The sequence below is a fragment of the Syngnathus scovelli genome, chromosome 19 (assembly GCF_024217435.2).
Source record: "Syngnathus scovelli strain Florida chromosome 19, RoL_Ssco_1.2, whole genome shotgun sequence".
Taxonomy (NCBI): domain Eukaryota; kingdom Metazoa; phylum Chordata; class Actinopteri; order Syngnathiformes; family Syngnathidae; genus Syngnathus; species Syngnathus scovelli.
The window spans coordinates 5,738,725-5,758,177 of record NC_090865.1 but is presented as its reverse complement, the minus strand read 5'-3'; the positions used below and the strand labels follow the sequence as shown (position 1 = coordinate 5,758,177).

The 19,453-nt window shown below is 47.0% G+C and overlaps 4 protein-coding genes across 23 annotated transcripts in view; 3 read left to right on the top strand and 1 right to left on the bottom strand.

Annotated features, from left to right (window-relative positions):
• macf1a (microtubule actin crosslinking factor 1a) overlaps window positions 1-4,320 on the top strand; it is a 67,323-nt gene extending 63,003 nt beyond the window's left edge. For 10 of the 17 annotated variants that reach the window (XM_068648968.1, XM_049750052.2, XM_068648967.1 and 7 more), the window contains 6 exons: window positions 466-528; window positions 675-707; window positions 1,590-1,798; window positions 2,253-2,357; window positions 2,774-2,876; window positions 3,007-4,320. In XM_068648968.1, the coding sequence (XP_068505069.1) occupies window positions 466-528; window positions 675-707; window positions 1,590-1,798; window positions 2,253-2,357; window positions 2,774-2,876; window positions 3,007-3,248 (755 nt within the window). In that variant the 3' untranslated portion in view covers window positions 3,249-4,320. The remainder of the gene's footprint in view (window positions 1-465; window positions 529-674; window positions 708-1,589; window positions 1,799-2,252; window positions 2,358-2,773; window positions 2,877-3,006) is intronic. The other 7 variants (XM_068648974.1, XM_068648972.1, XM_068648979.1 and 4 more) reach the window with 5 other exon arrangements.
• Window positions 4,321-4,504: 184 nt separating this feature from the next.
• flot1a (flotillin 1a) lies at window positions 4,505-8,270 on the bottom strand. Its single transcript, XM_049750233.2, has 12 exons — window positions 8,110-8,270; window positions 7,534-7,609; window positions 7,380-7,455; window positions 7,219-7,309; window positions 7,017-7,160; window positions 6,834-6,953; window positions 6,661-6,756; window positions 6,230-6,564; window positions 6,089-6,134; window positions 5,868-6,005; window positions 5,642-5,803; window positions 4,505-5,514 (listed from the first exon to the last, which is right to left on the bottom strand). The coding sequence occupies exons 2-12, from the start codon at window positions 7,574-7,576 to the stop codon at window positions 5,494-5,496; spliced, it is 1,272 nt and encodes a 423-aa protein (XP_049606190.1). The 5' UTR covers window positions 7,577-7,609; window positions 8,110-8,270; the 3' UTR covers window positions 4,505-5,493.
• A 177-nt stretch (window positions 8,271-8,447) lies between these two features.
• Window positions 8,448-14,073, top strand: LOC125986537 (uncharacterized). Its single transcript, XM_049750167.2, has 10 exons — window positions 8,448-8,777; window positions 10,191-10,236; window positions 10,453-10,473; window positions 10,665-10,931; window positions 10,999-11,086; window positions 11,166-11,395; window positions 11,469-11,756; window positions 11,838-12,010; window positions 12,109-12,201; window positions 12,462-14,073. The coding sequence occupies exons 1-10, from the start codon at window positions 8,496-8,498 to the stop codon at window positions 12,759-12,761; spliced, it is 1,788 nt and encodes a 595-aa protein (XP_049606124.1). The 5' UTR covers window positions 8,448-8,495; the 3' UTR covers window positions 12,762-14,073.
• A 374-nt stretch (window positions 14,074-14,447) lies between these two features.
• Window positions 14,448-18,955, top strand: tcf19l (transcription factor 19 (SC1), like). 4 transcript variants are annotated; one of them, XR_007487705.2, is made up of 7 exons: window positions 14,448-14,629; window positions 14,963-15,559; window positions 15,711-15,880; window positions 15,962-16,373; window positions 16,453-16,912; window positions 16,995-17,396; window positions 18,660-18,955. XR_007487705.2 is itself a non-coding variant. In XM_049750173.2 (6 exons), the coding sequence occupies exons 2-6, from the start codon at window positions 15,283-15,285 to the stop codon at window positions 17,344-17,346; spliced, it is 1,668 nt and encodes a 555-aa protein (XP_049606130.1). In that variant the 5' UTR covers window positions 14,449-14,629; window positions 14,963-15,282; the 3' UTR covers window positions 17,347-17,922. The 4 variants fall into 4 exon arrangements, 2 of the variants coding, with proteins under 2 accessions (XP_049606130.1, XP_049606129.1); XR_007487704.2 differs by having other exon boundaries at window positions 14,449-14,629; window positions 18,719-18,955; XM_049750173.2 differs by lacking the exon at window positions 18,660-18,955 and having other exon boundaries at window positions 14,449-14,629; window positions 16,998-17,922.
• The last annotated feature ends 498 nt before the right edge of the window (window positions 18,956-19,453 follow it).

Here is a 19,453-nt window from a genome sequence, read left to right as displayed (position 1 = left end):
CACTCGGAGTTGTGTTTGCAGCAAGCACTTCAGTTTGCTTAACGTTTCTATTACGAAACACTGGCGGAGTTAGAGGGGGGGCTACGCGGGCACTGCCCCCACTCCCCTGTGAAATCTGCTTAGTCCCCCAATGTACCAGGATTTTTTTTTTCTGAACATTGTTTTCCCACATTTCCACAAAATTAATTATCAGCATTTTGTTAAGAATTTTTGGGGTTTGTGATTTTTTTTTTTCAAAATTTTACATAAATAGTCCCACCGCAGCAAATTGCTGAAAGTAATCGGGACGCTTGGCGTCCTCGCATGTTTTGTGTTCAGATGTGTGTGTGTGTCCATGTGTGTGTGTCAGTCTCACGTTCTTCTATTTGATGACTGGTTTGAAGTACTGCATGATGCATGCTCCCCCCTTTATCCCTCCTTTTCTCCTCCCCCCCTCCTTCCTTCCACTCCTCTTTCTTCCTCCAGTTCAACATCCCGGACTTAAGATCCTTCGCTCCGACTCCAGTAGCTCCATCTCATCCCGTATAGGTTGGACTTCTTCTCTCGCGCTTTCTCCACTCGCTCCTCGACTTCCTCCTTTCTTCTTGTCGTTTTGCTCGCTGATGTGTGGCTCGGCGTGCGTGCAAGTGTGTGTGTGTGTGTCGTTTTTTCACACTGTCTCCTGTGTCTCTCAGTGGCAGTCACTCCAGGCTATTTCTGCTGCAGAGGTATCTACCCTTCCTCCTCTCTCTCTCTCTCTCCATCCATCCATCCATCCATGTGGCTGTCTGACACTCACTGTCCATCCTAATCCGCACAACTGTGCATTGAGTACACGTGTGTGAGCGTGTGTTGGAGTCGCGGTCCAGTTGTGGTCATTTGATTGTTGCCGCTGCTCGCTCAAGTTGGCCCGTTGATATCTTTGCTCACGTCACGTCGTACTTTAAGGACTGGAGTATGTGGCCGTGCAAAGTGCCGCTAGCGCTGTAAAGTGCCGCACCGCTGCTTCCCTCCTGCATCTTGAGCTTCCTGTGCACTTGTCATTCATTTTCTTCTCACTCGCTCCCTTCGATATGATAAATATGAATCTTGTTTTTTGCAGCTTGTGCAGGCTTGATGTTGTGCGCTTTGATTGGGGGGCTGCCGCATTTTGTGGAGTCACGGAACCCCCGCCAAGCACGCTGATGTCATGCGATGGAAAAGCCCGCGGAGGCTAACGTTCAAATGTTGCATTTTCCAGCAGCTCGTTAGATTGCGTCAAGGCAGCTCAGCATTCTCCTCGGAACACACGTTCCAAATGAGCCCACCCGCTCCAGCACGTGCACTGCTGCTAAACAAGCATCCACTGCTCTTATTTTATTTTTATTTCCTTTTACTGTTCGTATATTATTAATGCTTACTATATAAACATTGTTTTGCAGTTTATCATTTGTATTTTTTTTTGCATAATAGTTGTTGTCATTAATTTTTGCATTTTTTTTAACTATTTACAAACAAACTTACTGCAGTTTTTTTATGATCTGCGTCCAGCTTCCTCTCGCCCTCTGCCGCCCCCTGCAGGCCTGGATGCCTTCTGACTTTTGTTCCCGGTTGTTGTGCTTGCGTTGCAGCGCGCGGGCGCACCAACCTGGAGCTCCGGGAGAAGTTCATCCTTCCCGAGGGGACGCCGCAGAGCGTGTGCGTCTTGCGCTCGCGGGGCCGCCGCTCCAAACCGGGCTCCCGCAACGCCTCACCCACCCGCTCCTCATCCTCGGCCTCGCACAGCGGCGCCTCGGCCCCCTCCACGCCGGCGACACCCACCGCGTCGGCTTCGTCCAGGGTAGGTGACTGAACTTCGAGTGCAGCAACACATGTTGACAGACAGTGTAACTGTAACATAAAAATTCAAGCGCCCTCTAGTGGATGTCATTCCGTAATGTGTTGTTGTGTGTTACCATGTTGTTCAACATTAACATGTTTTTGGTCTTGTTTGTTTTTGTCTCTCGTCGTCGTTAATCTTCCTTCACACTTTTTCCTTTTTCCGATCAATATAACTTGATTTTAAAATAATCTTTTGTAACAAAATCCAAATGACTGGCTGGCCTCCCCATTTGCACATCTTCCACATTCTGCCACGTCCCTCCTTCCTTTGCTTCCTTCCATTCTCACTACTATTTCTTGCTACCTTGCCCCTTCGTCTTGCGCGCTTCCTTCCTTCCTTCCTTCCTTCCTTCCTTTTTGCTTTCTGCTTCCTTCCCTCATCACCTCGCTACTTCCTGACTTCCTCCCATCAGTTGTCGCACACTCACTCTCGTGACTACGCCAAGCCGTGGTTGGCGCACAGTAAAAGCGCGTCGGCGAGCAAGTGTCAGTGCTGCGCGGATGTCGGCAGCGATGAGGTAACGACGCACGAGACCATCCAGACATGACAACATCCCGCCTCCCTTTCCGTGCCTTCCCCCTCCGCACTCTCCCGCCAAGCCTGGTTCATTGATTTAAAACAAAAAAGAAGTCAGTCTTTCAATTTTAAGGCAGCTAACGATCCAAAAATGATCAACTTTGACCCCAACTGCACATTTCAACTGCACATTTCCTGTCTATTGTGTGTATTAATGTTGTCAGCCATGTTGCAAATGTTGGAACCTTCTCTGACCTCCAAGTGTCCTTGCGGAATCTTACCTGTTGACATTATTAATGTTTTACCATTTGTTTACAATGATTTTATGATGATTGTTCCACAATATTAGATTGTCTTATAATTGCTCTGTTCCAGACAATGACATGGTAAGCTGACACACTTTGTCTCTTCCCACAGGGGGCGTCGTCGGGCTCCAAGCTGAAGCGTCCGACCTTCCACTCCAGTCGCGGTTCGCTGACAGGAGAAAACGGCGGGACGGCGCACGCCGCTAAACGAAGCGGTGAGACCTCAACACCTGACCTTTTTCAAATTGTCACATGACTTGATGCCGCCAATGTTACAACTTTTTACATATGTGACTTACTGACTGTGTCAAATTGTGAATTTTGTCCCTCACGCTTTCCCGGCAGATCCAAAGAGAGCCGGGTCGTCGGCTAGCGGTCCCGCCAGCCGTGCGGGCAGCCGGGCGGGCAGCCGGGCCAGCAGCCGCCGAGGGAGCGACGCGTCGGATGCGTCGGAGCTGCAGGACTCTCGCTCAGTCTGTTCGGACGCGTCGGACACCCCACGGAGGCCCGGCGGCAAACCGTCCAAGATCCCCACAATCACCAAGAAGACGCCCAGCCCCAAAGCGCCCACATCCAGCAAGAAATAAGACAAGTAAAAAAAAAAACATGTCCTCCTTTCACATCATGGCGGCCTTCTTGCATCACTTGCTGACATCCAGTTTGTGTCAAGAACTGGGGAGAAAGAAAAAAAACAAGATAGGGCCACATGTGTTACACTCAGGAGAGCCAGGAGCCGCCACCCAGGTGGTCCAACCTCGCCCGTGGTTTGCAAAAATTCGACATGTTACAAGCTTCCAGGCTTCCCGTCTTTGCGCAAGTGAGTCACTGCAGCAAAGAAGACGAGTCAAGAACAAGTGGCCGCTCCAACTTTTCCACCGTGTGCTGCTACAACACACATCAAAAGACATTTTGGCTTGTGGGCCAGCAAATATGCAACGTGCGACGGAACGCTCGCTCAGGGGAAGGCACCCACGTGGAAGGGGAACCCCAGCGCGGCCGCCTCGCAAAAAGGAGCACTCCCTCGCTCGCTTCTATCCAAGGGCGGGCGCTAGGGAGTTCTTCCCCCATGTTTTGTACCAAATAACATGCTGCAGTTCTGAATCGGAACTGAGACGCCAGGACAGACACCAAAAGGATCCAGATGAAGATCAAGACACTTATTTTGACTGTTACTGACGACATCCTCGACCGCAACGGAGGCGGGACGAACCGCCATTTTGAAGCTTGGATGCGGGGACGACGAGGATACCGCCATGCTGGGACGGGGTGTCAACTTTTGACACCCAACGCTCTTTTCTCCCGCCTGTTACGGAAGATTATCATGTTACTTCTTTCTGTTAATTTATAATCCAACTTTTTTTGTTTATCTTGAAATCAAATTAATATTTAATTCTGAAGTTGGCAGAAGAAGTTGAACTGGTGCGACCAATTGTGTGTGGACTCCATGTTGATAAGAGAGAAAACAAAGATACCAGTTATGGATTTTTATTTATTGATTGTCCCCCCTCTGACAAAATGCTGCCAACACGTGTCAGAGCAAAAGTGTGTGTGGGGGGGGGGAAGTCGTGTAAAATGAAAAAAAACTAAAATTCTAAACCTTTTGTGCTGTTGTTTTTTGTATTAAAATCATGCTTGCAGTAATAAAAAAATGTCTGTATACATTTGTGGAAAAGATTATGGGAAGGCTACTTTGAGGTTACAGAATCGACGAGCATTCCCAGTTGTATTTTGTTTTCATGTTTTTCTTTTAATGACACATCTGATGCGTTTGTGCTCGGTATTTATTTAAGATTCCCAGAAGTTATCGCAGACGGCATTTCACAAACTGACCAGGAGATGGTGACAGAGTTACGCCTATATATAAGGCAATTTTTAATCTTTCAAAAGCACACATTTATTAAAATAAAAAACACACACATTAGTAAGAGTTAGATACGTGTACACACAATGCGTAGGCAATAATAGCCAATTTCAAATAACAAGGTCTTATAATAATAAAAAGCCAATATGTGTGTTTACTAATCTTGGAACACAAGCCATTTTGTAGGGTTGACAATAACTCAGTTGTAGCAAACACACAAATAAATATAAAATACAAAAATGTCACCCATAGCCAATCCATGAAACTAAATATTGCTCATGGAGCGCACACCTGAGAAATGCTACAGTAGCTAACAACCTTGACCACTCCCAGCCAAGACAGGCGAGTGACATTTCGCTAGAAAATAAACCAAAAATCACTGATAAATAAATAAATAAAATACTTTTCTGTTTTTATAAACTGCTACAATGCAGTCATCCATAACTGGATTAGCGGGCAGTCAGTAAGGTTAGTAGCACTTGAGGTTCGAGAGCTTTGTTAGATAAAGATTCATTCATTCATTCATTGTTAATACCAAAACGTGATTGATTATTGATTGACATATATATATGACTATAATCGTTTCAATGCTTGTCGTCATGTTATTAGATGAATATTGATCGGGATTTACAGGACACGTTAGCATGCTGGTGTATATTGCATTCTCGAGCAACGATTTCGGCCAAATACATCAACCAGTGTCAACACAATACAGAAATTGATAACAGTGTTAGTGAGCCACAAATATTGCAACAAAATTGCAGCATGTGCACAACACAGTAAAACCGGGACGACTCGTGCGTGTGTGTGTGTGTGTGTGTGTGTGTGTGTGTGTGTGTGTGTGTGTGTGTGTGTGTGTGTGTGTGTGTGTGTGTGAGTGTGTCATGCTTATGATCAATGCAGCTGATTGACAGCTGATTATGATCAATGCAGCTGATAGACAGCCCAAACACATTGTCAGCTGATCCTCCTCATCCACTACGGGCGCTCACCTGAAATGAGATGATGGAAAGGAGGGGGCGGAGTTTATTGTCTTATTTCTAAAACTGCACCGCTTTTAAAATCCTTATTGGCCAATCAGAATTTTGATCATTGATTAATTGTTTTTAATTGTGTGACCTGGGCGATGTTGACACCGGTCAGTTTTTCCAGCGTGTCGGGGAGGCGGGCCATGATGTCCAGAACCTCCCCGGACAGTTTGGCGGCCCCCACATCGCCTCCGCTGGATATCATGGTCACTTTGTTGGCTTCGCACAGGGGCTTGCTGATCTCTTCCGCCATCTAGTGGAAAGAAATGCAATCGTCAACCATTTTGTGTTGTGTTTTGCCTTCCAGCGTGTCTCACCAGAGGCAGTTTCTCCAGTAACATGTCCACCATGGCGCCAGCGCCGTACTGCTGGAAGGCCTCCGCCTTCTTGGCCATCTGCTCCGCCTCAGCGCGACCTTTGGCCTCCACGGCGTATGCCTCCGCCTCGCCCTTCATCTGCCGGCACGGTCAGAGAATAAAATATATTTGACATTTTTGAAACACTGCAAATGTATTAAATTATTTTTTTTTTTATTCACCCTGATGGACTCAGCCTCGGCTTCCGCCTCCATGATCATCTTGAGACTGCAAGAAAAAAAAAACGCCACAAAAACTAATTGACACGAATACTGAAAGTGAAATTGAGAAAAAAAATTGCTTGATAAAGACTGAGAACTGACCGCTGGGCCTCGGCCAGCTTCTCCAGTCGGTACTTCTCAGCCTCAGCGGGTTTCTTGACCTTGGCCTCCAGCTCCTTCTCCTTTCGTGTGATTTCCTGCTCCTGCAGCGTGATCTGCTGGCTGCGCTCCACCACCTGCACCTGCATGCGTTCCTCCTCGATGCGCTGCTTGGTCTTGGCCACCTGCAGCTGGTAGGCCATCTCCGACTCAGCCTTCTTGGTGTTCACCTCCATGTCGTACGCCGCCTTCTTCAGCTCGTAGTCGCGCTGCGCCTTAGCCATGTCGATCTCGTTCTTGTACTGCGCCGACACCTTCTCCTGCATGGCGTGCGCCTCCTGCCGGGGCCAGGGGAGCGGCATTATCTCAGTTCCTGTCTTCATGACTTCAATCACATGACTAGCGAGGACGTGCGAGCTTGTCAACTTTCTCACCCTGATGACGGAGTCCTTCTTGTTGAGCGCCTCGCCGATGCGAGCGTCTTTTTGCACCTGCGCCGTGCGAGCCTTCCCCAAGGAGTGCAGGTAATCCTAAGCAAAATAAATAAATAAATCAACCTGATTGCTTTTTGTTGGCCGGCATTTCCAGGGTGGGCGGAGCCGCCAACCTGGTCGTCGTGCACGTCTTTAAGCGTGTAGCTGACCACGCTGATGCCCATGTTGAGAAGGTCGGACGACGCCACTTTGAAGACGTGCTCCGAGAACTTCTTACGGTCCTTGTAGATCTCCTGCAACGGCAAAGAATCGCATCATCAAGCGCATAGGTGAGTCCAGTTTGTGTTTTATGTCACCTCCACAGTCAGGTGAGCAATGATGGCCCTTTGGTGTCCCTCCAACGTCTCCAAGGCGATGTGCGCGATCTCCGCCTCTGATTTGCCCATGAACATCTGGCAGGCGGCGGCCAGCATCTGCTTGTTTTGACCCTGGATCTTCATCTGTGGGGTAAAAACAACTTGTGATTCTGCCGAGTTGCTTTACGTATTTCAGACTGACCTGAGCGATGCCCGTGACGGAGATGGGCACGCCGTGGCGGGTGTACACTTTGTCGCTCTTGACGTTTAGGGTCAGGGTGTTCAGGGAGATCCTGAGGAACATAAAGGATTGTATTGCTGGAAAACTCCAGAACTGGACTGACATTGTGTTGCTGTTCCTACCTCTGCAGCTTCTGAATACAGGGGACGACGAAGACTCGGCCTCCGGCGATCATCAGCGGAGGGGAGCGACAGAAGCCTGGCAGAAAAGAACGTTATCAACACGGGGGTTCCGCTTTGAGGACCACCGCTGTAATGCAAGATGAGCGGGAGTTACCAGACACCACCATTGCTTCATTGGGCCCACAAGTGTAGAACATGTCGGCCGGTGCTCCTGGAGCCAGAAAAGCAAACTACAAAAAAGAAAGGATGGGAGAACAGAAAAGTACATTGTGAGTATTTCTTCATTTAAAGGCAATTATTATTATAACATTCCCACAATTATTACATTATATTTAATTTGTATTATTTTTGTATATTTTTATGTATGATTTTTATATTATTTATTGTTTTTATTTAATTATTAAATAATTACGAAAGCAATTATTATTCTAACATTAACATAAATGCAAACTAAAATGTGTTAATGTTATTAAATATTGATAAATTCATCACATTGAACATATTGCAAGTGAGCATCACTGTGTAATATTGACGTGCACGCGCAATGACGTTTGCAACGTCATGCAGCAATTTTTAGCAACATAGAGACCCGCCTTCAGCAACATCCTGGAAAATATACTGTGCAAGGATTGATAGCAAATTCAATTAAATATCTAAGGTAGAAATAAGAATGGATAAAACAAAACGTTTTCAAATTACCAGGGAAGGTGAAGCTAAGACTGAAACTCACCAGCGGGTTTGCGGATGAGATGAGGGCGGTGGAGACCCGTACCAGGTTAACAGGTTAAAAAAAATATGTAGTATTCGTTAACAGTAACGACGATGCGTTGGGCTTTACGGAGCAGACGGTAGAAAATGATGACGTCAATTCCTGGCGATTGAGTGACGCAGGCGACGGGAACTGGACGGTTTCAAACAGCGACGTCCGCATCTATTACCATTCTATAGCTGGTTTAAACAATAAGAACGCTGTTAAAACATTTTTTTTATTTTAATTAACTGTATATTCAAATGTGTATCATGTGTCTTTATTTATATATATTGTTAAAAATTACATTTGTGAAATTAAGATACAACAATACGTCCGCACAGAAAACTGTGTTTTGTCGCCCTCCAATGGACAAATGGAAAAAATACACCAGGATGCTCAAGCCCGAAAATCTCCGAAGATTCCCGAACGGTGCCGAGTCCCCGAAGGCGCACAAAGGCGGCATCATCTTGGTCGTCGTTATTACAGGAAAAGTCTCAATCTCTCTCTCCCTCTCTCTCATTCTCTCGTTTTTCCCCCCAGATGGACGCCGTGCTGTCGATTTGAACGAGCTTGTTAAAACACAAAAAAAAGGTGATTTCCAGAAAGGAGCACTTTGCTGCGTCCTCGTTTCTCCACCACGACGAAAGGTAAGAACCAACTAGTACACTGCAGCACCGTGTACTGCACGATTTGAATTTTGGACTCCTGGTATGGGGCGGACTGGTGTCATTTCAAGCATCTTCAAACCATCACGAAGCACTGGACTTTTACTACGACTCACACATGCATTTATTTCCTCGATTTATTTTCATGTAATTTTGCCACATTCCTCCTGCTTTTGAGTTCTCATCCACCATGTTCTACTATATCGAGATCAATCCTGCATCTCAACAGGATTGATCTCAAATGCTTCCCACACATACACAGCATGGTCTGCATTCATTTCCCTTCTTCCTCCATCATCTCGAGCACAAACTTGAACAACATTGCACTCCCATCATGTTCCATATTTCTTCCATCTGGGACCCCGTATGAGTGGGGCAGGACTGGCAGCAGGCATGCTGATCCTGACACACCCTTGGCTGCATCACTAGCTGCATGGAGGAAGATGAGGATGAGGAGGAGGGGGAGGCGGTGCCTCTTGGGACAAGAGAGGACCAAGTTTCAATTGAATTGAAGCGTACTAAAATGGCGGCATGAGTAAATATAATTATGGGGTGGATGTCTATGCACTTTGCTTTGAATCTTGAGACAAAATTTTAGGTACGAGAGAATGGTCAATCTAAGAGAACAAAAACAATATAAAATAAAAACACTTTCAAAAGGCTGCTGTAGACCACATCTCACAGCCAGATGCTCACACACAAATCAATTGGCACTGATCATTTTTATCCATCGTGATCGTGTTAGTTTTTACACAATTGCCAAAAGTGACAACACATTTTTAGAAGGGGTGGATTAATTAATGGCATTTCAATTACTGTGGGGAAACTCGTTTTTAAATTGAGGTGGGTGACGAAACAAATGATACATACATGCAAGTCTTGCTGAGCAAAAAAAAAATAATCTGACTGAAAGTGAAGAATGATGGAAGCCCGCCCCTCCCTTCCGCCTTCTCGCCGAGTGACTGACTCGGCGGGATGGAAGCTGCCGACGTCAACAAAACTGTGCTAATTGTGGCTAATTGGCAAGGGAGCAATAATCCACCGTCAGGACGGAAACATTTAAGCCAGCGTACATACTTCAATGGCGAATTAATAATAATTACATGAAAAATAAAATGGTTTGAATCCTACAGTTGTGTTCAAATGATCGAATCGGTTATGACATGATTGATTATGAGTTTACCTCACAGGCTTAATAAATTATGTATAAAATCTCAATTGCTTTCTATTGATTTTGGTTGATATGTAACACAGTATGCCAATAGTTAATCAATCTTGCTTTGACAGCAATCGTTATTCTTTTATATGGTTCGTAAACAGTGTCTGAATGTATTATCCAATGAGCTTCATTAGTTTTTCTGATGTTTTCTTTTTCCCCTTGCCTGCGTGTTGAAGATGAGAGGGATGGCGTGTGTGTTGCTTAGCAACCTGCTCTTCATGGGTAAGCATCATGGGGAGACCTTGGAATTCACTGTGTTTCGCTTAATTGCTCTCCCTTCGTGCCGACTCAGCGTATCACCCCCCCACCCCTGCGCTATTGTTAGCCATCGCTACATTTCAAAGGCTCCGGCACCAAGAATACATCTAACTTGTTTCTAGATCAAGTAAAACACGCATAGATTTCTTAAAACGCTCTACATTTTTTTGTCTTTTTCAGCTGTGTCAGCATCTTTTAAAGGTAAGCTTGACGTCCACCAAAACTCCAACTGGGATATTATTCACTGAGATAATACTGTGAGCAAACAACTCATCTCAACTTTATTTGTAGAGCTCTTTAAAAACAACACCAAACAGCAGGGGCCCCATAATGGAACCCTGCGGAACACCAATTGCAACGAATCAAACTTTTTGTTGTCTCGCTACTTTTAGTCAAGGAAGAGCACAGGACGGCCTTCTTCGGGGAAGACATCCACATCGACATCCCGCCCGGTGACGTCGGTGAGGTGATGTTCCGTCCCAAGGCCAACAAGAGCGTCGAGGTGCCGCTTCTCCGAGCGGGAAAAGAGCTGCATCGACGAGCTCATCTCAATTCCTACGGCCACTTGGTGCTGGACGACGTGCAGGAGGAGGACGAGGGCATCTACGTGGTCAGCAGGAACGAAAGCGTGCTTAGGCGCCTCACGCTCGACGTCCGAGGTAAGCAACAAAAAATGAAAGGAGCAAAGTTCACATCAGCTTTATGTTTTCATGTTCGTGTCTTTAGATTGTGCCGTGGAGGAGGTGGTCAAGTATGGAGACACTTATTACATCCACTTGAACCAGGTCCAAGGTCCAATCAGCTTGGAGTTCAGGTACCTTGATGAAAAATTCACAAAAGATGCTTCAATCCACAAGAACTCATTTGAAGTGTCCCTAACTGTCCCTGTTTAGGCCCGGTCCCGTCCACCACATCAACCATTCGGACTTCCTGCACGCTACCGAGCCGCCGGCCGCGCTGCTCTTCCGCCACACGCTGGTGCTGGCCGACGCCTACGCCGGACGCCTGAGCGTGACCGAAAAGATTGTGGCGCTGCACTCGGTCAAGATGGCGGACGAGGGGAGCTTTACCGTGCGCGACCATGAGGGGAAAGTGCGGAGGAGGAACTGCCTTCATGTGCGAGGTGGGTCGGAAACCTGCGCCTGCTCCGCTTTATGTTGTAAGTCTGGTTTTCAAGGTTTCCCTTTGGACCACAGAGCACCAGGACTTCCTACATCCTTCTGACGGAGCCGACATGAAAGTAAAACTCTACCTGGACCACGCCCAAGTCAATGTGGTCTACAGGCCCAAATCCGGCCACCACGGCTTTCCGGTTGTGGAACGAGGCGTTCTGGTGACGCCGCCGGAGTCTCAGCTGGCGGGCCGTGTCAGCGTGGACGGGTCCCAACTTCTGCTCAGGAAGGTGCGAGGGTCTGATGAGGGTGTCTTCCAAATCACGGACCTGGAAGGGTTCCCCGTGGCTCATGTTTACGTGGACGTGATTGGTAAGAAACTGGATTGCAATCAGTTGGGATTTTTCAAGTTAGTTTGGGTTCGGTTGGTTTTACAAAAAGGCTTTGTTTCAGCCTCCAGGCTGCCGCCGCTGACGCTGGCCATTTTGTCGCTGCTGAGCTTGCTGGCCTTCATGCTGCTGGTGTGCCTGCTGTCGTGCCTCTTCAAGGTGCACCAGAGGAACGAGAAGAACAAGAAGCTGGCGCTACTCGCCCAGCAGGCCGGCAAGGGCGAGGCCTTTTGCCAGGTACCGTCGTGCGTGGTGGCTGCGAGTACTGACCCAAAAAGCCTGCCAGACGTCTTTCACATCCTTTTGTGTACGTGTGTTTGTCTGTGTGTGTGCAGGTGGTCCACGAGGCGTACAACAAATTCACGGAAGAGTCGCTCATACACTCGGCAAGCCACCAACCAGATGAGAACGCCGATGTCACCATTAAGGTTAATTAGAAGACTAAGATGAATAATAAAGAAAAAAAAATCCTTTACGATAACGCGCAGCCCTGAAATGATGACACAACCTCCACTTGGGTTCTCACATTTGTATGAGGAGAGGAATGAATCTATAAATAATCTTGCTGGATTGTGTTCATAAATGAATGATGGCAGTTTTTTCCACTGACCTCATTTTGGGCCACTTCCTGTTCACTAAACTCCTCCTCCTCCACATAAAAAAAAAAAAATTGTTGTTCTTCCCGCAGGACGTGGAGGTTTCCAAAGCGGGCGGCTACCGGGCGCTCACGTCAGACGTCAACTTCCTGGAGATGAGCGACTCCGGAGTGGACTCGGGTCTCCCACTGGACAGCGATACGGACGCCGTCGTGACCTGCGCCTCCCACAAGCCCCTCCTCGAGACTCGTACCCTAAGCCCCACACCTGAGGGGGGTCAAGAGGTCGCGCCGGTGACCGACGAGGACGCCCAAAACTGCGCCGATCCACCCGCTAGTGACGAGACGGTGGCCGAGGGAGGGGAAGCTGAGCGGAAGGATGAGAGCACCTGAAAGGTTCGCATTAGCATCGACTAGCGGTGAGTTCTTTAGGGGGGGAAGCACAATCACGAATCCGGACATCAGTGTCTAGGAGGGTACTTTTGGGGAGTAATTTTTTCAAAGGAGCCCCTCATAATCCTAAAAGCAATTCAACATGTAAACCTCGGGAAATATTTTTTATTTATAAATCTGTTTCATAGAAAGGATGGTAACCAAATTGAATTAAATTCAATATTCATCTGATTGCTCACGCTAACAACATGCATGCGAACAAAGTGAAGCAAATTTATAAAAGCAAATTCAGTGTCCAAAACTGTTGTAGCGACTGTTAGCGTTCAAATAACTGAAAATATTCCAACGTGGTGGCCCAGGGGCCGCAGTTTGGAAACCAGTGGACGACAAGACTTAGCACATCGAGCACAATCACAACAACTTCAGAAGAACAAAACAAGTGTGTGCATGCCTTCAACACAAACACTCGTAGTTTACGTTAGAATAGTCCAATCGCTGCATGGGAGCCAAAAACCAAACTGCTTCCGTTGAGGTCTTGACCTTTGGGGATTTGTTGGAGACTGAGCGTTGACCAGGCTTGTGGATTTTTGATCTCCAGCTTACAAGGAAGCCTCTGGAATCATTGCTCTGTTCAGGGACTTGGGTCATATGACTTGTGACAGGACAAGCACAACATTTTAAAAAAATAAAAGTGCAAGTCACCTGCAAGTAGCAGCTAATGTAAATACGTCTGTGAATGTATACTAACCAATGCTATATTATTCATTTTTGTATGGCATGTTCTTAATATACACATACATAAGGCAGTGCTTGATCTTGACTAATATAAGCAATATTTCTGATGATAGACTGATGCTAATTATTTAGCAATAACTTTTGGTTCGCTCAAATTCTTGATATACCTTGAGCAATATGTTAGTTTTGTTGTTTAAGATCAACGATCTTTGACTTGTAAACACATTATTACCAGGCAGCACCGTCGCCATATTGGTCAGGGCAGGTCTCAACTACTGTATATGCATGAATGCAATGCCTTATAACATTTTATGGTCATTTTTTGTCGTACTTTGACAAACTACTAATATATTAATTAGCTGTGAGTTGCTCACACGTGTTTCTTTTAAATATGAGCATATCAACGCATGCACTTGTAGTCACATGAGTACCCTTCATGAAATATTTGTCATTTTCGATGTCAATCTTGTCTTCATTCACGATGGCCAGAAATGAGCTTTTGAGTCACTAAGAAGTCAATTTACAGGTTTTTATAGGCTTTCACGTGACATTAAATATGTTCAAGCATTTCCATGTACTGATTGTGCAGTTAATGAGCAAACATGGATGTGCACAATGTTCACCGCATTTCACACGTGTGTTTTTAAGACTGTGTGTGCATGCGATGAGAAGTCTTGTTGATGAATGTTTCATAATATCTTTTGAATTGAACTACTTTGTTGTACAGCCACAAACAAACGCTCCATCCTCTGCATTTCTACACTCAGTATGACCTTTTGCATCCTGCCAAGAGTTTTGTAGTGCTTCTCTTTTTCTGTAATGAATGAATAATTCAGAATAAATGCATTTCAATACAATAGTACTTGACCTCATTAAAAGACAAGTAAAGGCGTGTCCTTGGCAAAAGCGCTCTGGCCACCAGCCAATCAGAGAGGAGCCGGACGTGACGTACGCGGATATGCCAGGGAGCCGCAAGCGCGGCGCGCCAAATTTCAAAGCACTTCCTCCCCGGAGAAAAGAAAGCGGAGCGAGCAAGAGGACGACGGCGGCCGAAGTCCAACTTACCCCATAGTTTCACTTGTGCTCGACGGTTGTTCGGGAGGAAAGAAGCCCGCTAACTTCGGCTGGGTGGCGTAAGTGTCAGGTTTTGGCTCTTTTTGTCAGGGAGGAAGCGACGTCAGCTAGCTTCGGCAACGCCGTCGGTGGTTCGCCCACGCTGAGAACGTCCGAGCCGTACAAACGCCCAAAATGTTCCTAAATAAATAAACAACTAATTCAGCGTTTTTGTCTATTTTTCATTCTGTATTGGTAACGAAATACTAAAGGACGAAATCATGTAAACGTGTCAAGGGTTCTTGTAATTCATATATTCATTGTTGCAAGCGTTACTGTCTGCTCATGTACGCAAATTACAAAATGTCTGTTGGTGATGATGGTGTTCTATGCTTTCGTTTTTTTTCTTTCAGATGATTCAGCGGGAGCACAAACATTGACCCATCAGACTCAAATGCATTTTTTTAATTCAACTTTTTTGACAGCCTAGTTTTTACTCTCAACCACTCCAGCAGTGAGACCCTGGCCAATTGTGGAAGGCTGCTTTGCATACCTCAGCAACTCAGACGGCCTCATTTATTCATGTCAGTCCTCCTGGCTTCACGCCAGATGCTGTTCAGTCTGCCGCAAATGCCTTCAACGTAATATATAACCACAAGCAGAGCGACTCCCCAATGCAACGCGGCCAACTCTAGCGTCAGGAGGACGGGGTGGGAAGACAAACGTGTCCGTCATGTACTCGGGGGCGCAGCCATGCTTCCAGCTTCTCCGCATCGGCTCCTCGGAGGGGGGCCCTACGCGGGACTTGTACACCTTCAGGCCCGCGCCGGGCCACTCGGTGTTCCGCCTGGGTCGGGCCGAGGAACTGTGCGACGTCATCCTGGACTCACCAACCGTGTCGCGCGTTCACGCCGAACTGCATGCCGAGCGCGAGGCCAGCAGCGACGGCGAGGAGGCAGCGACGCAGGAGGAAGGGTGGAGGGTCCACATTAAGGACAAGAGCACGCATGGTGAGATGACAACATAGGCAGCTGTAAACAAATATACTTTATACACACAGGGCACACAAAATTGTAAACAAAAACATGAAATGTGGACACACGCATACAAAATTGTCATAAAAACCAAATTGCCTCAACCCCACAAACGTTGCATGACCAGGCACTTGGGTGAACGAGGTCCGCCTCCAGGCTGGCATCCAATGGGAGCTGTCGGACGGTGACGCGCTGACCTTTGGGGGCCACGATGCTCCCGACAGCCCTGAGTTTTGCTTCCTCTTCCAGAAGGTCAAAGTTCGTCCGCTGGACTTTGACGCCATCACTGTTCCCAAAGTGAGACACTTGATGGTCATTTGTGACCCCTCCAAATTTTCTAGCGCGGTCTATCTACATTGCTTCCTTGTTTTCCTTCAGGCAGGGACGTTTTCATCAGACTTGCAGAACCGGATCAGAACCAACCCCGAGCGCAAGGCGGAGCCGGGCTTGGATCTGTCCAAGCTGTCCATCAACCGCTCCACTGTCATCCTCAACTCCATCGGCAGCCTGAGCAAGATGAGAGGCAGCGTGTGGTCCTTCAGGAGGAGCCGCAGCCACGAGGGCGCTGCCTCCGACATGGGCTCATCGTCCTCGCCGCCCCCTCTGGGTGGCGGACGCTTGCCGCTGCTGCCGCCGTCCACCCCACCGTCCTTCTCGCCTGCCGCCTCCTCGCTGGCCCCCAAGTCTCTGGCCCCCAAGTACGTAGCGCCGGCCTCCAGGAGCCGCAGGAAGTCAGCGCACACAGTGTTGCTGGAGGACGACGGCTTGGATGAGCCCCGTAGCAAAACTGGTGAGACACGTCAAGAGATTTGATTTTTGATTCCGTCCCTGCGGTATTTTCATGCCGGTAAACACAGTTTTCCGGTCAGTCCCGGCAGGTCTGGAGGAGGAAGCGCAGCAATCGCGTGGAAGCAAGAAGCGTCGCCTCTATAAGTCCGAGTCAGACAATCTGTGCTCGCTGCCACTTCCTCCGCCATCTTCCCACCCGCGTCCCCAGGAAGCCAAACCCTTTCCGGTTGGCATCAGGACCATCGGTAGCTTCCACGGCGCCATGACAAACACCCGCCTTGACCAGCAGCACCACGTCCTCCTTGCGGCGTTGAAACCAGAGCGACAGGAGGGGGCGGCTGCACCACGTCACCTTCACAACGCCGCGGCCTTCCGTCAGCAGAGACCCGCACCGAGGGGCCGTCGGAGAGCTCATAGCGCACCGGTTTTCTCCCCGCTGGTGGTGGGAGGGGAGAGCTACAATCTGGCGTCACCCTCAGTGAGGGTTACTTCGGCGCCGCGGGGCCGTGCTGCTTTCAACAGGTTCCACCAGCAGCCTAGGTAAGATGCTTTCACAGGTGCTCAACTTTAAAGCTACATTTTCCACCTGTGGTATCTCCTCTCATTCATTCGTTGCTCGCAGCAGGCGTCGCGGCCGACCCAGGAAACACCCCCTTCCACCTCAGCCCTCTTTACCCTCGCCATCCTCGTCGTCCTCCTCTAGCTCCTCCGCCTCATCCTCCTCGGGCTCGTCTTCGTCATCCTCTTCCTCCGACGAGGACGACGACGACGATGAGGCGACAAAGGCCGTGTCGACGGCCGGGGGGTCGGTGGATCCGTGCGCGGCCCCCCGCTGCCTGCTGCCCCAGCAGGACCCGGTCCAGTGGATCCAGTGCGACGTGTGCGACGCCTGGTACCACATAGACTGTCTCCGCGTGGATCGCAAGAAGCTGCTGAGGGACCCCAATGCCGACTTCCACTGCGGCTGCTGCTGAGGAGCACGACGCTCCCACGCAGTCTCAAGTTCCGCAATCCAACAACTCAGGTGGGATTTTACTGTCGGACATGGTGAAATTTGACTCTGATAAATACACTTTTGCCCCCTCAGCCTTAATCAAATTTTAGGAAATACCTGCTCAGTGACAAGAAGCATAAAGTTGATCGTTTTTTTTTTTTCCTGAGGATGAGCGTGCTATGGATAAGGACGAATTAAGTAAAAAAAAAAAAATGTATAAAACAATACGCAACATAGTCGTGTGTGGCGCCCTCCTGTGGCCACACGGTAAAACTGCAGTCATATATTCTAGCAACGTTAATCGCGCTAATGCTAATGACAGTCAAGAGCGAAAATGTTGATGGTTGTACTTGTTGACGAGTGTGCCAAAGTAATGCAATTGTTCTTGATCAATAAGACCGCATATACTTCATATTCCATAAGCGATGGCAGAGGTTTCTATGACCCCTGACCCCTTTACTGGATGGGGGTACACGGAAACTATGACTATCTCAAATGCTGACCGCGTGTGTCTGTAATGATTGTGTGTTTATTCAGTAAACAGTTCATTACCTCGCTTGGCTAGTTTGTCTCTTTAGCACGACGTGCGTTCTCAACTGTTACTCCAGCTTCCTACTACATTGCCAAAACTAGATTGGACGTTGCCCTACATTGAAGACTGAATGTTGGCGTATTTTAGGGGTTCAATCAGTCGAGTTGACTATTCTGCAAAGTGACAAATTGCAAAGCACGTATTTTTGTTTTACAAATGGCCAAATTTTGTTGAAACTCTCCTGAATCTGTTGCTAGTGCCAGATAAAATTCTGTGGAGCTGCAATATGTCCAGCAAACAGTCTTCATATGACTGCGAATTAAAAATAATCGGATGACAATTGGATAAGAATCTCACTAGCTTTAGCTATTCCAAATTCATAAGATTTTTTTCTCCGCCAAAATATCATATATACTATTATTATTACATGACAGAATTAGTTGTGAAGCATAAATTCAAATTAAACTGTTAACAGAGTTTAAAGCTAACTACTACATTTTATATTAAGGTTCAGTGAGAGAGGTGTTCCTAATGATTTGACCTGCATGTTGGCAATGTCGAACACAAGGGGGCAGTGTTGCGCTGGTGGCAAATGTGCTCCCATTGCTTTCAGCCCATCACATAGTGAGAGACCCTTTTTGCTTGTTTTATAAAAAAAAAAAAAAGTGTGTGTGTATATATGTGTGTCTATCTGTGATTGGTCTCAATAACATCTCCCTTTCTTTTCAATCCCTCTTTTGGTCCTCCTTTTATCTTCTCAGCATGGTGTCTTTAAAAGGCCTCTGCGGTGCTCTTAAAGGATCATTGTGTTCTTTTGAAGGCTGTCTTTATGGAAAGCAAAGTGGGAGCTCCGACAAGGCTGCCGTGATGAGGCTTGGCCAAAGCGGGAGAACACCGCTGAGTACAATCTCCACCCATACAATCTATGTGTTCCGATACAAGACATTGATCAAGGTACAGTCTTGATTTCTGATTTTAATCATTCCTCCTATTACACTTTGTTTATATACGACACAAATGACAACATTATTAAAATGATTCTTTTTTTAAAACCCAATTTCTCCTCATACTTATATTACCCCCCCCTTCAGAAATATTTTTTAAAATATGGGGAAAATGTATTGGGTACAGAAATTGGAAATTTTGCACATTTTCCTCCTGCATTACAAAGTGTTCTACATCTTATAAATTAATCATTTTTGGAATCATTTGAAAGCAAATATTAGCCACCATACTTATTCCCTTGCGGGCCTTCACGTGTGCATCCCATTAACGTATGTCTTGTGGTTTTAAATTTGCTAATCTGTGCTAATATGGATATGAATATAGTGCCATAGTACATTTAAAATGCATAAAAATGCTCTTCTGTGCTTATGAATGCTCGCTAATGAGCATCCTCGCAGAGAAGATGGACGCTCAGAGTGAGAAGCTAAAAGCTTGACAAAGTGTAAGAGATATTACTGTTATGGATGACTTTTATAGAAACTACACTGAATTAGCGCACTTAATTATTCATGAGGTTAAATATTTCAAAAGGGCATTAAGGCTTTGCATC